The 16513-nt window shown below is 38.6% G+C and overlaps 2 protein-coding genes across 5 annotated transcripts in view; one reads left to right on the forward strand and one right to left on the reverse strand.

Moving 5' to 3' along the window:
* The window catches only part of DIAPH3 (diaphanous related formin 3), a 573382-nt gene that overhangs the window by 33163 nt on the left and 523706 nt on the right, over positions 1-16513 (forward strand). For 2 of the 3 annotated variants that reach the window (XM_037022985.2, XM_073212547.1), the window contains exon 2: positions 12955-12987. The exons of the other annotated variant lie outside the window; for it this stretch is intronic. In XM_037022985.2, coding sequence (XP_036878880.2) covers positions 12955-12987 — 33 coding nt within the window. The remainder of the gene's footprint in view (positions 1-12954; positions 12988-16513) is intronic. 3 annotated transcript variants of the gene reach the window in all.
* LOC140843366 (splicing factor 3B subunit 1-like) lies at positions 5403-9670 on the reverse strand. 2 transcript variants are annotated; one of them, XM_073212546.1, is made up of 2 exons: positions 8412-9670; positions 8093-8335 (listed from the first exon to the last, which is right to left on the reverse strand). In XM_073212546.1, the coding sequence occupies exons 1-2, from the start codon at positions 9648-9650 to the stop codon at positions 8327-8329; spliced, it is 1248 nt and encodes a 415-aa protein (XP_073068647.1). In that variant the 5' UTR covers positions 9651-9670; the 3' UTR covers positions 8093-8326. The 2 variants fall into 2 exon arrangements, with proteins under 2 accessions (XP_073068646.1, XP_073068647.1); XM_073212545.1 differs by having other exon boundaries at positions 5403-9670.

Consider the following 16513-nt stretch of genomic DNA (forward strand, 5'->3'; position numbering starts at 1 on the left):
ATTGCTGTGAGGGGCTTCAGGCCTGCATTACCCCCCGGATCGTTAGGGAGCCTGAAGTTCCTCAAGATTCCCAGCCTGCTGGGCTGAGTGTGCTGCGATGATTTTGTCTAGCTGTTGAGCCCTTGTCCCTTTGAGACTTTAAAAAAGTGCCTGCTTTTCTTTTGTCCAAGGGGAGCCGGCTGTGGGCACCCACTCGTAGTCTCTGTCTCAGATTTTCCTTTTCCTTTTCTCTAATATCCAGTACCCTGTGCAATGTGTGTCTGTGCTCCTCATGCAGATGACTAGGGCTGATTATTTAGTAGTTGTATGTTTCTAGTCCCTCTCCAGTCTTTTTCTTTTCCTCCCACCGGTGATCTGGGGTGGGGGGAGTGCTCAAGTCCCGCAGGGTCACGGCTTTGTATCTTACCATTTTCGTGAGATGCTGAGTTCTTGCAGATGTAGATGTAGCCTGGCTGTTGTACTGTGTCTTCTGGTCTCTCTTTAAGGAATAGTTGTATTTGTTTTATTTTCAAAAATATATATGGTTTTGGGAGGAGATTTCCATTGCCCTACTCATGCTGCCATCTTGAGCCTCCTGATGCTTATTAGATTTTTTAGGTTTTAATTTTTACTACTTTTACTACATACATTTTTACTTGAAAAGGAACTAATCTGTATTTTCTGCTTTGTGTGAAAAGTATTATCCATAGTAATATAAAAAGGTTTTCTCATTATATGAATAAATATGCTCATTCAAGACAACTGGAAAAATGCAGGAAAATGTGAAGAAATAAAAATTGTTCCAAATATATAAAGTTAACAATGGTTTCTGTCTTGTTTTTTTCCATAAGTGCATTAATGAAGTTGGAATTATAGTTCATATGCAATTTGAAAAGTTTTTTTCATGTTATGTATTGTAAACATTTTCTTGTCATTATAGTCCATATGGTAAGACTATAATTTATTTAATCTTTTCCATATTCTGGGCTGTTTTATTGATTATAATTTTGGCTATTAAAAGTGACTTAGTAGTGATTCTTATTTGTGTGTAAAGCTTTGGTCATATTTATTTCCTTACTATGATTCTAGAAGTAGAATTACTAGGTTAAAGTATGTGAACATAGGATTTGTTTCACCAAATTGTTCTCTAAAGAAGTTTAACCAAACTTACTGATGGTGATGCTAGAATGTAAATAAATAAACTCTTCTATGTGAAATGATGTGTGGCGCTGTAAGCCTCAGGAATATTTGGTCTGAATTTGTGTCTTGGAGAGGACATTTAGGAGGCTGCGGCACTCTCTGAGATAACCTGGTAGTTTGGATAATCTTCAGGGTGATTTTGAAGCCCTGGGGTCATTTAACCTTTTCTACATCCAGGACTTGAAAAAGGTCTTGGATTCTTGTGACCTTGAACTAACTTCTTATAAAGAGGTTTAGAGATTTGAATTGTTTTTCGCTAGACCCATGGCAGGAGAATGTTTGATCTTGTAGTATAGGGAGGTGGAAAGAACTGGAACAGCTGAAGAGAACATCTTAAAATAGGTATTAAAGTTATGTTACTAGAATTAGCTAGTCATTGTGATTTCCCTTTAATTTCACCTCCACATTGAATGAATTCATTGAAGGAAGAAGTTTTATCAGATTAAAAAATGGCTTGTTAGGTGCTCAGCCCCTGGACTGTGTCATCTGGGTGAGAGCTCAGAGTTGCAGTTTGATGATTGATTTTCCAGAGGTGGTGGATGGTTTGCTAGCAGCTGGGTCACAGCTTTCTGATCCTTTTGAAATCCTAGGGTTTGCTTACAATTGAATCTTTTCTTTTCACTTCTTTGGATGATTGAATGATTCCTTCTTCTGCAAGCTGATCTTTCTCCATGACTCTGCTTGCCTGAAGAAGGAATTATGGAGAGGGGAGGTCTGGATTCTTGTCTGGGTGAGAATAGAGAGGCTTCACATAATAGACAGGTGTTTATTTGAGGTAGGCAAGATTAAGGTTTTGAATAAAAGCACAGATTAAAAGTCCATGGAGAGCTTTTCCTAATTCTCACCTGTTCCTTACATTTCTCCTCTCAGACTTAAAAAAAATAAGAAAAAAGAAATGACCACATGAAGAGCCAGTCAACTTAAAAGCTTTTCTTTATAGTATCAAGACCCAGCTCTACTGTTGTCCTCAGTACTATGAAAGCTTCAGTAATATTTTTGGCCCCTTATGAGATGTTAAGTTGGAGCTGGTAAAGAGTATTTTCACATCTAGGTGTGTTGTGTAGTTGCCTGGGAGATGATCCTTAGACTCTGTAGGTGTGTTTAGTGTCATGGTTAGTAGTAATTGTACATTTCTACAATCTGTTACTGAAAACAGTCCTTTTCACTGAAGTCAAGTCACAAAACTAAATGACAAGGTTTTGAGGTAAAGAAAGGAATGCTTTATTAATTTGCCAGCAGATGAGAAAGTGGCAGGCTCATGCCTTAACGAACTACTTTCCTCCTGAAACACCAGCAGTTAGGACTTTTAAAGGGAACATTGTGGGAAAGAGGCTGTGGTGTTCGTGACCACAGACACATAAAGTAGCAACTGGCAAGGATCTGAGCAGACCTTCTTGTGATGATTCAATTGCTTTTTGTTTTTCTCATAGGTTCCTCCTTAGTACCTGGGATGGGATGTCTTGGGTTCAGCAAAATCAGCTTTCTGTGTTACCTTTGACCCTGAGATTCAGAAAATAGAACCAAAAGAAACTGCCACCTGTTAATGGTTACAAGGTTTTGGGGGCTACTTGAGTTCATTTTCAAGTTAATGTTACTGTTAAATTTTAAACCCATGGATTTAACTCAGTTTTCCTCTGTTACCTTGTCTTGCCAAAGGGTTTCAGCCCCAGGGTTCAGTATGGCTTCAATGTGACCAAAGAAATGACAGTAGAACGTTCCTTGGGTGAAAGGGTGTCTTGCCAATGGGTTTCAGTCCTGGGCAAGTTCACTATGGATTCAATGTGACCAAACAAATGACAGTAGAATTTTCTTGGGGTGAAAGGGTTATACCGAACTTTATTTCCACGGTGGGAGGTCAATCACTAAAAATCCCATTCACTCAGAGCAAGTCTGCATGCAGCAAAGCAAGCTGGCCTCTGCCTCTGGGCCTTTCTGCCAGCACAGCCATGCCATCCTCTGGGCCTCTGTCCTCAGTGCTGCCACCACTCCACCTTCTGCTCTGCTCCCCTGCAGCCTTGCAGCCGTGTGATCCTGTCACCCAGAGTGCTGGGCAGGGCTCTTTATATAGAGTCAATAGGGACAGACTGCCCACACATGTGTAGTGAGCTAGCCAATCAGGGCCAGGTGAGAATTCTGGCCACAGGAACCTTCACTTTATCCACATACCTATAATTGGTGTTGACATTAAAATAAACACACGTGTGTGGAGCAGAAATGTTATTAGGTTAAAATACGTACAAGTGTATTGGTAGAAAGGAATAATTCTGGACTTTAGAATGGAAGCGAGGGATGCTATAACATACCATCATCCACAGATTATGATTTAGAAAAAACTGATTCTTGCTTTTTCCCCTTAAGGTATAGCTTTGTTGTGTCAGCCAGTAACCTCTCACTGACTCATTTTGATAAGCAAATAGTGCCATGTCATGTTTTGAGATAATAAACAATCTTTGATACTTAGATACTGAGTTTATGCTTGAGATTGAATTATTGTATCTTAGAGACTGAGCATTTGAATAAATGGTGCAAGTGATAATTTATCCTACACATCAGACATTGAAATCTAAAAGAGTACTGTAGTCGACCCTTAAACAATTTGGGTATGCATTGCACGGGTCTACTTATATGTGCATTTTTTTCATTTGGAACATTCTTTGGAGATTTGTGACAATTTGGAAAGACATTTTCTTTAGTTTACTTTATTGTAAGAATATAGTACATAATACTGCAAAGATAATACATATAACATGCAAAATATATGTTAATTGTTATTGGTAAAGCTTCTGATCAATAGTAGGTCAATAGTGGATAAGTTTTGGGAGATTCTAAAGTTATGTATGGATTTTCAACTGTGTAGGGGTCAGTACCCCTAACCCAGGAGTTGTACAAGGGTCAGCTGTAGTTGGTGCCTGTCACATTGTGGCATGAAAGCCTTTCTCAACTGTACCAGCTTGCTGTCTCTTTTCTGAAATCCTTTGTGCTTCTTATATGGACCCTTTATTTAGCTTGTTTCAGAGACAGATTTTAAAGCGAGTCACATGAGAAGTTCGTATGTGTGCAGGCTGAGGGAATGTTGAGTGGCTGATGGTGGTGGAGCGGGTAGAGCAGGGCCTCTCACGTGGTCCTGGGCTTGTGGCCACAGTGTTGCCCATGGGGACCCTTAAGCTTGCAGGGTCCTAAGCCCCACTTAGACCGACTGAATCAGAATCCTGGAAAGCTGTACAAAGAATCTTGATGTGTTTCTTGTGTACATGAATAAGCTGAAAACCAGCTGTTCTAGAGGGTCTAGTTAATGAAAATTGGGTTGGAGGCAGGTGGGTTTGGAGGCTTTAATGTTATAGGTTTTCCTCTTCTTACTAATTCCTCTAATAACATAGTTAAATGATGTAAGTTAATTTTTAGCTTTTGCAATTGAATCCTGTTATTTTGCAGTATTATCATGTATTTGGCTCTGACAGTGTGATCCAAGCCTGCTAGCTTGATGCCCGGTGGCGGCTGTCACATACCTAATGACATCGGTGGAAGGGTCCTTTGCTCCCTGCTAGTTCAAATGTGCTAACCAGTGAAAGAGAATGTAACATTTTCTAAAAAAAAGTCTTGGGCTGTAGGGGGTTTGTGTGCTGCTTTGTGTTATATAATTTATGTGATCTTTATTACTAGCTTGTAAACTAAGTTGGCACGGGAAGGACTGTTTCTTACACCTACAGCATTTCACACAGTGCTCTGATAGCTCTAGATCTATTTTTTGACAACATGTACTGTCTTCAAAAAGGGTTTTGATGCCTTGCTTAAACGGGAATATAGAGACCTATGTTCTGTGTTTCTACCCTTTTGGATCCTATATGTTTGAAGAAAAATCTTTAAAGACATTTTCTCTTTCAATTCCAGAGTGATCCTCTTGACCATTCATCCTAGGAACTATCATTAGCAGAAAACATTGTTACCTACCTGTATGTGGTATTACTTTTTTAGGGAGAAATAGAATTAGCAAGTTGAGAAACAGGAACATAGGAAGAAAGGGGTTTTGGTTTGGGAAAGGAGCTCCTAATGCTCCTTAATATCACACCTTAATCAATTACCAAAGGTCCTGTGTACAGAACAGTTTATATTTTGATATTGTTGCTAGTTTTATTCTATTCCATTACCATAAAGTATTAACACCTATGCACTCATAGGCCAGGTAATACAACTAAAAGTCACAAAGTCACATTTATGTGTGAATGTTTTTTTTTTTTTTTTTGTACACAAATGTTTATTTCTCAATTAAACATTCCCTTTAAACACAAGGAATGAATTCTAAACTTTCATAAAGATGAATTAAAAATGAAATCCCTCCAGTATAGTCTGTGTAATCACTGTGTTCTTGGTCACTACTGGCGTTTACTGTTTAACATCAAAAACAAAGACGGGTTATTTAAAAATCATGCTACTGGATTTCTAGCTCTTCCTCTATGACCAGTTCTATGCTGATCTGCAGTGTTTAAAAGTTTACATCACCAAATTGAAGCAAGTTTAAGTTGTGAAACAGCTGTGCATTAAACACAAAATAAACAAAGTTACAAGATATAGTCAAGTTCGTAACGAATATAGGTGTTCTTATCATCATTGTAGATTCTTGGGTAATGTGCTATAAGAGCATCCTGTGAACCAATGTAGATGGAGTTGTAAATTTTCCAATACACATCTCTGACTTTCCGAGCTGGATGAAACAAACCCTGTAAACAATACTGCAACATTCTACATGGTCCAATAGCAACTCTTAGGCCCTCCAAGGCTCCCATAACTGCCTGAATAACATGGGGCGATGTCTCGAACACATTGGGCCATACATAGTTCAACAAGTGATTCAGTGAATCTTCACAACCAAATCCATAAACCCCAAGTGACATATGTTGCACCACTGCACTAGCCGTCTGCCTGTGTACAAGGTCCCTATCCATTAAAGCATCTTCAAGTAATGGTGTTACAGCATAAATGTAGTCCTTTCCCATTTCACCAATATATTCAAACAAGAAGGAAAGTGATTTTAAAACTCCATTTTGGACATTCAGTTCAGGAACTCTGTATTCATTCATTAAGGCAGGTAGTACTGTGAAGGGTGAACATGTTTCCGCAACAATAGCTATTGCTACAGTGGTACAAACTCTGTTCTGCCTTTCCTGAACTTTGAGGTTGTTTAGAAGTGTAGCCAATACATCATGAGGGCCAATGGCCTTTGCAATATAACCAAATGTGTTGACTGTGGCTCTACGAATAGCTTTTTTGTGTGCTTTTAAGAGCTCTAAAAGCTCAAAGCAAATTCTCATCCATTCTCTTGCAGACACATATTCAGCTCCCCTGTCAGCAATACGTCCAACAAGATCAATACAATTCTCTTGTACTTTTTCATGCCTGTTCTTTAAGATGGGAGTGAGTCTGGGCAGGAGATCTTTAATTGGTGGGGTCATCTTATGCATACCTATTACATTTACAATGGCCTTCAGTGCTCCAAGAATGCTGCCCAATACTTCAGGGTACTCTTCTCCCAAATACTCATATAAAACAACACCCAAGTGTCCCATCAATTTTTCCTCTTGACACGTCTTCATGACAACGGCAGTTCGAGAGATCAAGTCAGCTGCCTGTTGCCTAACTTTGGCTGATTTGTTATTTAAACGCCACAAAACTGTACCACAGATCTGAGGCAAATAAGGTTTGACTCGCTTGCCAAGAGCATTGACCACTGTGCCAAAGCCATTCAACATCACTGAGTCCTCTGTAGTCTGTTCTTGGAAAGCATAAAGAATACCATCAATCAGTTGTTCTTCAAGTTTATGATCAATATCTGCAGCTCCCAAGTTGCCCATAATTTTCTCAATTGTCTCCATCACCATTTTTCTGTACTGCTCAGCTTCGTCTTTCAAGTCATCCACAATCCTGGATATAATTTCTGCTGCACCTACTTTGTTTGCCAACTCCACAGTAGTATCAACTAACTGTCGATAATTTCTTCTGTCCAAAGCCATTCTGTGTTGCCAGAAGTGTTTAAAAAAAGGAGGAAGAATCTCTGTTTTAATGTAGTTTGCTTCTACACCATCTGTTCCACAACACTGCTTTACCACCTTTAGCACAATTTTCTTCATTTCTTCATCAGGTGACTGAAATTCTCGAATTAGGATTAACATCACTTCTCTAGTATAGTAGTTGGCATATTCTGCATCCATGAGAGGAATAAGATACCCAATAGCCTTTAAGAAAGCGGCCAGACCCTTTCCTCTGTGTTGGCGGATACCCTTCCATAACGGCTTTAACACAGAATCGAAAGACTCAATACCATAAGGAGTTGCTGCTTCAGCCAAGGCAGCGATGGCCAAAGCACTAATGGTCCGAACTTTCTGTTGCTCATCCACAAGACCATGTTCAATGATTTCAACTAAACTTCTGAGATGTGGCAAGATGGCACAGCCCATAAGAATAGCTATCTGCTGTACAATCTTAATACCAGTGTGTCTTGCTTGCCAAGACTTCTTGCTTTTGCATACAGCTTTTAAAAAGGGCAACAATGAAGGAATGCCCAGGGCAGAGGCTACAACAGCAAAAGCTCTAGCTGTTGTGTTACGGACATATTCATCCATGTTATCTATATCAGGTCTCATGGTAGAGATCATAGTAGCCAAACCAGCAGCCTTTGCCAAATTAGAAATGATCTCTCGGCCTTCCACTCTAGCATAGTAATCTTCATCAATCAACAATGGTTCAATGACCACAAGGATCTTGTGCACATAGGGTCGAACTAAGTCATCAAGTTTGTATAATATTCTGTCAATAACTTTCACAAGTAAATGACGTTCTTGATCCTCAAGTGTAGGTGACATCAGTAGAGGGAGAATCTGGTTAAACAAAGGACCAGCTCCAAATTCTCGAGCTTTATCAGTAATCTGGCGCAATGCAGCTTTTCTCATTGGAGGTGTTCCATTCTTAATTTTTAAAAGCAACTTCATTATTTTTCTCTCTTTCTGCTCTTCTGGACTAAGTGTTGACTCATCAACATCAACCAAAAGTTTATCAAAGTACTGAATATCATCAGGTTTTAAAAATGGAAGATTTCCAGATGGTTGGTCATTAACACTTTTCATAGTTCTGTCTTCAGTTTGCATGTGGAAACCAGTCATACCACCTAAAGGTGTTGGAGTTGCTGTCAGTTTTCGAGCTGGAGTTCGAATAGGAACATAACCAGCTGGAGGGGGAAGTACCTTATATCCTTCTGGGAACATAGCATCTAATTCTTCATCAGATAGTGGGCGATTTCTCTCATCAATTTCTCTCTCCCACCGCCAAGCCTGAAGCTGTTCAGGAGTCATACTCATTATGTGACCTGGAGTAGGGGTAGCCATATTCATGGCTGGGGTGCCAATCGGTGTTTTTCCAGGAGTCAGAACAGGAGTGCTTCCCCCCATCTGGCTAGCTGGTGTTTCATCCCAACGTGACTTTCTTTTACTGGCTCCAGGAGTTGGTGTTTCACCAATTGAATCTCCACCTCGATCTGTTCGAGGAGTCTCAGCCCATCCACTTCCATGCCCAGGAGTATCTCTTTCTGTTTTGGGGGTCTCTTCCCATTTGTTTTTACGAGCACTGGAAGTTGCACCGCCATGGCCTGGTGTTGCGTGGCCTGGTGTATCACCTCGTCCAGGAGTAGCAGCTCCCGCTGGTGTGTGGCTAGGTGTAGGATCCCATATTTTTGAGCCTGGGGTTGCTCCAGGAGTCTCACTTCCCTTTGCACGACCTGGTGTCTCATCCCATCTTAAGGAAGGGGTGTGTCCAGGGGTCTCTGCTTGATCCCAACTTGATAGCTTTTTGGGAGTTGCACCAGGTGTCTGATCAGCTGTTTGATCCCAACGCCGTTTTCGTTTTGAGGGAGGCTGGGATGCTGCTGCTCCATTGACGACTTTTAGTTCTCCAGCTTTAGCTTTTTCTGCTAGCTGTTGCCTAATTTCTCTTTCTTCTTTAGTCAAATGCTGTTCTCGCATTACATCCATGTAAGTCCTAGCATTCATTTTAGGATCAGGGGTCTTCCCTCCGTCTGCAAAAGGATCAAGACGCTCTGGGGAAATTATCATGGTCCGCCTGTGCTTTTTGTATTCATCTTCCCGGTCTGCAATCTTCGGAGGTCGGTGCTCAGCAAATGGATCATACTGTTCTGTTGACTGTGGTATATCATTAAGCAATGCCACAGGGGCATGATATCCTGGCTTCTTCTGACCAAGCAAACTTGTAGATGATGAGTAGTCATCGTCATCATCTTCAAGTTCAGTTGCAGCAATTGATGTCACGTATCCAGCAAATCTGCTGTCACTCCCACCATAAATTTCCTGGTCATAATAACCTGTAGAATCAAGGCCCACACCTTGAGCTTCATCAAGAGCTGCCTTCTTTCCTTGAATTTCTCGTATCTGTGCTTCAATATCTTCGTGCGTCTTGGCGATCTTCGCCATTTTGTTCACTCGAACACACTGACGGAGTGTGAATGTTTTAATAGGTCTAAAACTGTATGTTTTTAATTTATTTTGGGGGTGGGGGACAAATGTAACCCTAAAAAGTTGCTTTCAGGTTGTTATTTCAAAAAAGTATTCCCACTTGTTTCCATTTGATAGTCCACTTTATGTTTCTCTCCTCCCTTGTGCGGTATCAGCAAATGCTACTCATGAACTGGATTGATGTGTATAGATCCTGTTTTCCCCAAACAGCAGATAAAGAGCATTGCTGATAGCTATAAAACAGAAATACTTCATTTTTAAAAGTGTCTTGGTTAACCGGAATCTTAAAACAGTATCTCAAGTACCAGTATAAAAGTAGTAACTTTTTATCATTTTTTTCCCTTTTTTAATTAAGGGTGTCACTCTTGCAGATTTGTATCTACAAAAGTAAAAAAAGGTCAAATCCCTCCTTCCCACCTCACTCTATCTTTTAGAAGTCTATAATCTAAACAGGCAGGACCTTGAGATAAAGTAAACTTTATAACAAACTCACATTAATATTAACATTGAAACATTTTACAAAAGGGTCCCACTTGAAATAACGTCTGCATTTTTTACCAAGTATTTAGTCTTTATTTCTTTTTCTCTCAATAATGTTTGACTGATATTGAATATTTCAGTTTTTAGGGAAAATTACTCATGCTTACAACTATTCTGATTTTTAAACACTGGCATGTTTTTAGTGGTCTTTCAGATGCATGTGTATAAACAAATAGCTCTATAATCTCTATTTTCTAAAAGTTAAATCTCAAAGTGTGACTCATTTTGGCTTTACTGTTCTGATATAAACCAGCATTCTTAGATCAGTTTTTCAGCAGTTTATACTTACGCAGTTTCTCCAGTCCTGTCATGGACCCTTGACTTTGCTGTCATCTCCTGCCTTACTGGCTTCTCTTGCTGGTGGTGAGAATCGATAGGTAAGTGTTTCCAGGAGAGAAGGAATAATGAACTTGACCATAGCTTCTTGCTTTTCTCTCTGTTAAACTTCACATGCTTACATTCCCTTAGTTTTCTTATTTTTCCACATAAGCTACCCCCACATTATAATTCTGTTGTAATTTATCATGTTCTTTTTTATGAAAGATTGTATATAATAAGTTTGCAACTAGCTTTATAGATGTGCCTATGTAGTTTCAAAAATGTGGATTAAGCATTTACAAACTGAGTCCTTTTAAAGGCTAGACGTTCAATGAGATGGTTTAAAAATATTTAAAAAAAATTACAAAAAATTGATCCTATGTATCTTTTTCTGTTTACATGAGTGACTGCTTCTTTTCTGAAAGTTATGAGTCCAACTCTTAACTTGAAAGGCTGTGCAACTTTACATCTTTGCAGGTATATAAAATTGTTCTCGGATAGTTACATCTGGTTTTTGCATCATATTCCCTACATTCCCTACTTTTTCTGTATGGTACTTCTGTATCTTCAGGTCATTAATCTTACATAGGCTCTCATTTCTCTTAAAATTGTATATTTTCATTATCTCTTCTCTCTCTCTTTTTTTTAACATCACTTTTATGGCATTGTCTAAAGGCAGATGCAACTGGCATTTGGGAATATTTCATTTGTGTAAATGTTCTCTCTTTTTTTGTGGTGTACTGTTAAATAAGATTGTAGCTTGATATGTCTTCTTTGGCCTGCCTTTTAAAAGCATTAGGCCACTAGAATGCTATTGTGTCGGCAGTTCGCTGTTCCTCTTGGTAGAAAAACTTGAAATGACCCTTTCAGGTGTGATCTGAGGTATGACTGGGCTGATACCTCTGGTTGGAGAATAAGATAGATATGGTTAACCAAATGCAAGGGGTTGGAAATTTCTATGGGCAGGAAAGGACACAAACGGGCATACAATTAGAGGAGGAGAGCCCCACACGGTTTCCACCGCTTCTTTTTCTTTTTCAAAACTTGTGAGCTGCATAGATTTGGGTATCATTCTAGTAATGGTCTCTGGGATGAGTCCTGCCCAGGAATATACACCCATTCTTTGGGACCTTGTTAATTTCACACTTGCTAATTTTAAGGGTTGAAGATGATATTGATTAAAAGCAACCTCTAATGACCAGAATTAAATACTAGCCCTTTGTTAATACAATATTATTACTACCTTTTAATTTAACAGGAAGTTCACTCTGAAACCTAGTGTCTGGCTAATGGTAGTGGTGTGGTTGTATAATCAGCTGTATTTTCTTTGGAATATCCCTCTGTTTGGGAACGGAGGAAGAAGGAACTCTTGGTGAAAGAAGAAAATCTGGGATAATGATTTACACTGTGCAGCATTTTAATCTGGATTATCATTGAGGTAGATTCATGATCATAAGGGTGTACTCCAGTATACAAACATGAGTGATACATTTCATTCTGTCAATAAGTGTTGAATTTAACTGTGTGTTACTTATTCTGTTAGATGAGGATTGCTAACACATGTCCTTTTATACTTACAGTAGATCTGATTTCCTGTTTAAGAAATGGGCTTGACTAACCTTTCTCTGCCCTTTCAAAGATCTGATGCTACAATGAATAGGAGGAAGGGGAACTGGAAATTGTAGCTACTTGAATACAAAATGTTGCCTGAGTCTGGAATTTACAAAACTTAGATTTCTCCCCCACCCCCCAAATACTTTTTTTTCCCACTTGGCAAGAACTAATTTATTCACTTTCTAAAGTGGACTTATGTTTGTCTAGCAAGAAAATCAGCAAAAGGGTTCTCAAAGAAGCTAGTGATGAAATTGAAAAGTGTCTTCTGTTACCACTGGTGATAAATCAAACTGATGTTAAAGATGCAAATAGTCCTTTCCAGCACTCTCTTCTCCGATACTAGAATTGTTTAAGTTAATTAAGCCAGCAAAGTACTTCATTATCTACTATGCTGCATGCTAATGGTAGATTTAAAGTGTCAATGTTTTTAATATGAAAGAATTTCTGAATCATATTTAAATCTCTATATCCATTGTATTCTAAGCATATATACTTAATAGTGATTTATATTGTTAATTGGGATAATATATTTATTGTACCACGGTTTTCTAGTTTGTGAGGTTTACAAACCCAAGAAATTTTAGGAAATGTTTCAAATTACCACATTCAGGGTAAATTTTATCCATCTTCTTGAGAAAGTGATTAAAACAATATATAATGAATTTTTATTAGACTGTCAGGAATTTAATTACATTCAACTTAGCATTGTTGAATTTTAAATGTACCCTATTAACTAGAATTAAAAAAGCTGTTATAAATTACTGATACGATTGGTTTCTTTCATTTGCAGCATTTAAATATTAGGACACTGACGGATGATATGGTAAGATTATTCTCAACATTTCCCTTCCTGTGAATCTTAACTAACCATGTAATGTGGATGGTGTGCTGTGCTAACTAACACCTTTGAAACTGCCAAACTGCCAAAAACTGCATGTTTTGGAAATGTACAGTTTTTATAGTGCTGAAAAAAGAGGCAGAACTGGTAAAATACATACAATTGTTGCCTTTAAGTAGTAAAAGGGATTAGTCAGTATGTTAATTAAAAAAATTTGTTTAATTACAAACTGTTAGTCAACTTTGAATCATTCAAATCAGCCTCTATTCTTTGGGGATGAATTACATGCTTGAAAAAAGAGAAAAAAATAACTGAAGACATGTCAGCTTTTCAGAAATATGTAGTTGCTAATTAAAGTAAACCACACTAAAATATCATGCATGTATTTAAAAACATTTTTGCTTAAAAATGAGAGAACCAAGCTTGCCTTACTGTGTGTTCTGCATGTTGAAAATAATATGCTTTCTTATAAGTAATGTTTTATAGCAGCATTACAGGTTCTTGTATCTTGAAGTACATTTTTCTGAGTAACATATTTTTGACTGGAACTTTTGGTTAAAAGTAAAAGTTGAAAATAATGAGGTCCAAATAATAACACCCAAAATAGTAAGCTTGATAGAGAGGATAGAGCATGGTACTCTAGTGATCAGGCTTTGGATTCAAATTCACCTTCTATCAAATATGAAACAGAGTGCCTAGAACATAGTAAGCTCTCAAATATTTAGTACCCCTGATATCCAGAGTACATCAAGGAACTTGGGTAAGGCGGACATGCAAAGATAAGACATAGATCTTGACATGCATGGTTTTAAAAATTGAATTACAATGTTTTATTTCTCTATCTAAAAAAAAATTCTGTAATCTCTGTATAATGTTTATTTTCAAATAATATTTAGAAAATGATAGCAATATGGAGCATTAGGTAGATTACACTTGTAACTTCTCATACTCTGCATGGGAGATAGGGTCCTCATCTTACAACTGAGTGTATTGAGGCTCCGTTGGGAGCTTGCCCACGTATGCACAGCTGGCACGTGGTGTGGCTGTGGCTTGAATCTTGTTCCATGTGGCTCCAAATCTATACACTACTGTGCTGACTTAGCCTTCAAATGGCTTGAAGCCAGTAGTAAAACCATCTGCAATTTTTATATTTGAAGTCTTATGAAAATATACAATGATATATTTGGAATAGCCTTATTGAGCTATAATTCACATAGCTTCTAGTTCAGCCATTTAAAGTGTAAATTCAATTATTTTTAGCATATTCATAGAATTGTACAACCATCACCATAACCAGTTTTAGAATATTTTCATTACCCCAAAAGCAACTTCATACTCATAAAGTAGTCACTCCCTGTTTATTCCCAGCGTCAGTCAAGTCTATACTACTTTGTTTCAAGGTTCATCCATGTTGTAGCATGAGTCACTGCTTTCTTCCTTTCTATTGCTGAATATGGTATCTCTGAGGTTTGTACATATCTTAGGGGCACACTACACCTTTTCTCCCTTCTTTTATTCAGATACTGCCCTTACCTTCACCATAGGACTGTCCTTGCACATTGCTACCCCACAGCCTTTACCTTAAGTTCTAGGAATGGTCATGTTATACAGTGGCTTCAACAGGCCAGTTTAGAAGCCGTCTTGCTCTCATCTTCTGTTAATAAATGGCTTCCTCTTCAGAGAAGGCTTTAAAATCTTCTTCCTCTATCCTGCCTCCATTTCTTGCTTGTCCACTCAATGTTGCAGCGGGGCTCAGTAAGGTCGGAACATCACCCTTTTGTCTTCTCACTAGTTTAAACCTTTTGAAGGCAGAGGCCATGTGTTGTTAATGCTTCCAGGCATGTTGTCAGGCACATGTGGAGCATTGTCATAAACTTGTTGGAATGAGAGAAGGAGTCCCTGCTCTGATAACCTGCCTTGTATCGTGGTTTCCTTGGTTCTGGGCCTGGCACCATCATGGTCAGGCTTCCCAGGGATGGAATTTTGCCTGGGTACAGGGTGGAGGTACTTTGACAAGGATCTGCTGTCAGTCTGTCTGACCACTTGCCTGGATTGCTAATTGTTACCTTACCTCTGTCTTTATCTGAGATGTACACAGGACTGTCTCCCCTGGATTCCTCCTTGATATACTTTATGTTGATGAGCCGACTGTTCTTTCCTGGTCTTTAGCCTGACTCTTGAGTAGGCAGGGCTTGAGTCCAGGGAAGGATCAAGCAGGCGGTCTACTTTAGGCAGCCGGATCCATTGTTGTGGAGCTTAGACAAGGAGCATGGCTACCTTCAACAGGACACACTGAAAAGTAAGTTCCTTCTTACTCATTGGGATTGTTGAAGTGTGAGAGAGCGTTGGATTTGGAATCAGACTTGTCGAAAAACAGGACTTCACCACTTCTTAGCTCTAACCTTGTAAATCAATTTTTTGATTGTTCACTTATTTGTAAAGTTGGCCTAACTATACCACCTTTACCTTCCTCAGAGAGTTTTGGTGATTTTTCATTTAAGCCAGTTTGTTGAATTGCTGCTTTCAGTTCTGTCCCTTTTTAGCTACTTTCAAACTGCTTCCCAGGGTATTGTCAGAGGGGTGATGTGATGCATTTGCAGCTGAACCTTGCAGGGTATATGTGTTACAGATTAGTGAAGACCTTTGAGGAGGGAAAGGATAGCTGGATATTTAGAAGGCTCTGGGAACTATTTCTGATGCGTTAGAGCTCAGGGAAGCATTTACCACTGATGCTTTGTGTACTAGCAATATGTTTTCTAATTAAAGGTTGCCACTCCCATAACATGTTGCATGTGTTAAATCTGTTAATTTAGAACTTCTTTATGTGAATAAACCTTTTTTGGGCAGAATTTAAGAGAATGCATTTTAGAATGAAGCCTGCTGTAGTCATATTTTGCATAACAATATTCTAGAAATATAAATTGAAAATATCCTGGGAAGCATTAATGGAAAAAAACCCATCTCTTTAAGTTGCTTCATTAAAGCCCTGCAAAAATACCTCACATTTCATGGCTATTTCTTGAGTTACAATCAGAATTTAATTTCATAGGATACTCTTTGGTTAAAGAAGTGAAATATGACTGTAGTGTTGAGGTCCCAGGCAGAGTTAATATACTTTAAACTGTGCTCATTCTACAAATACCTGAGCATTAACCATGTATAAAGTGCAGTCTGAGGTGCTAAGATTACATAAAGGTAAAAAAATCATTTAGTTTATGACCTTGCATTGTTTATACCTGGACTGAAAAGAAAGCTTTCCTTGTGGAGGCAAAAAGGTTGAGTGGACGACAGTGTCCGGAGCCAAGTTTGAGAAGGTGAATTAGAAGAAACCGAATGTGGTGGTCACAAAGTTGAACTGTCTGTGTTGAGAATTAGGCTTGGGGTTGATTAATGATTGTGCATTAAGTCCCCTATACAGAATTTTATTGTTGTTAACAACCATTTGATCAATAAATATGAGAGATGCCCTCTCAAAAAAAAAAAAGTTTAACTGTCTGTGAAGTAGCCACTG

This window comes from Manis javanica, chromosome 9 (assembly GCF_040802235.1).
Source record: "Manis javanica isolate MJ-LG chromosome 9, MJ_LKY, whole genome shotgun sequence".
Lineage (NCBI taxonomy): Eukaryota > Metazoa > Chordata > Mammalia > Pholidota > Manidae > Manis > Manis javanica.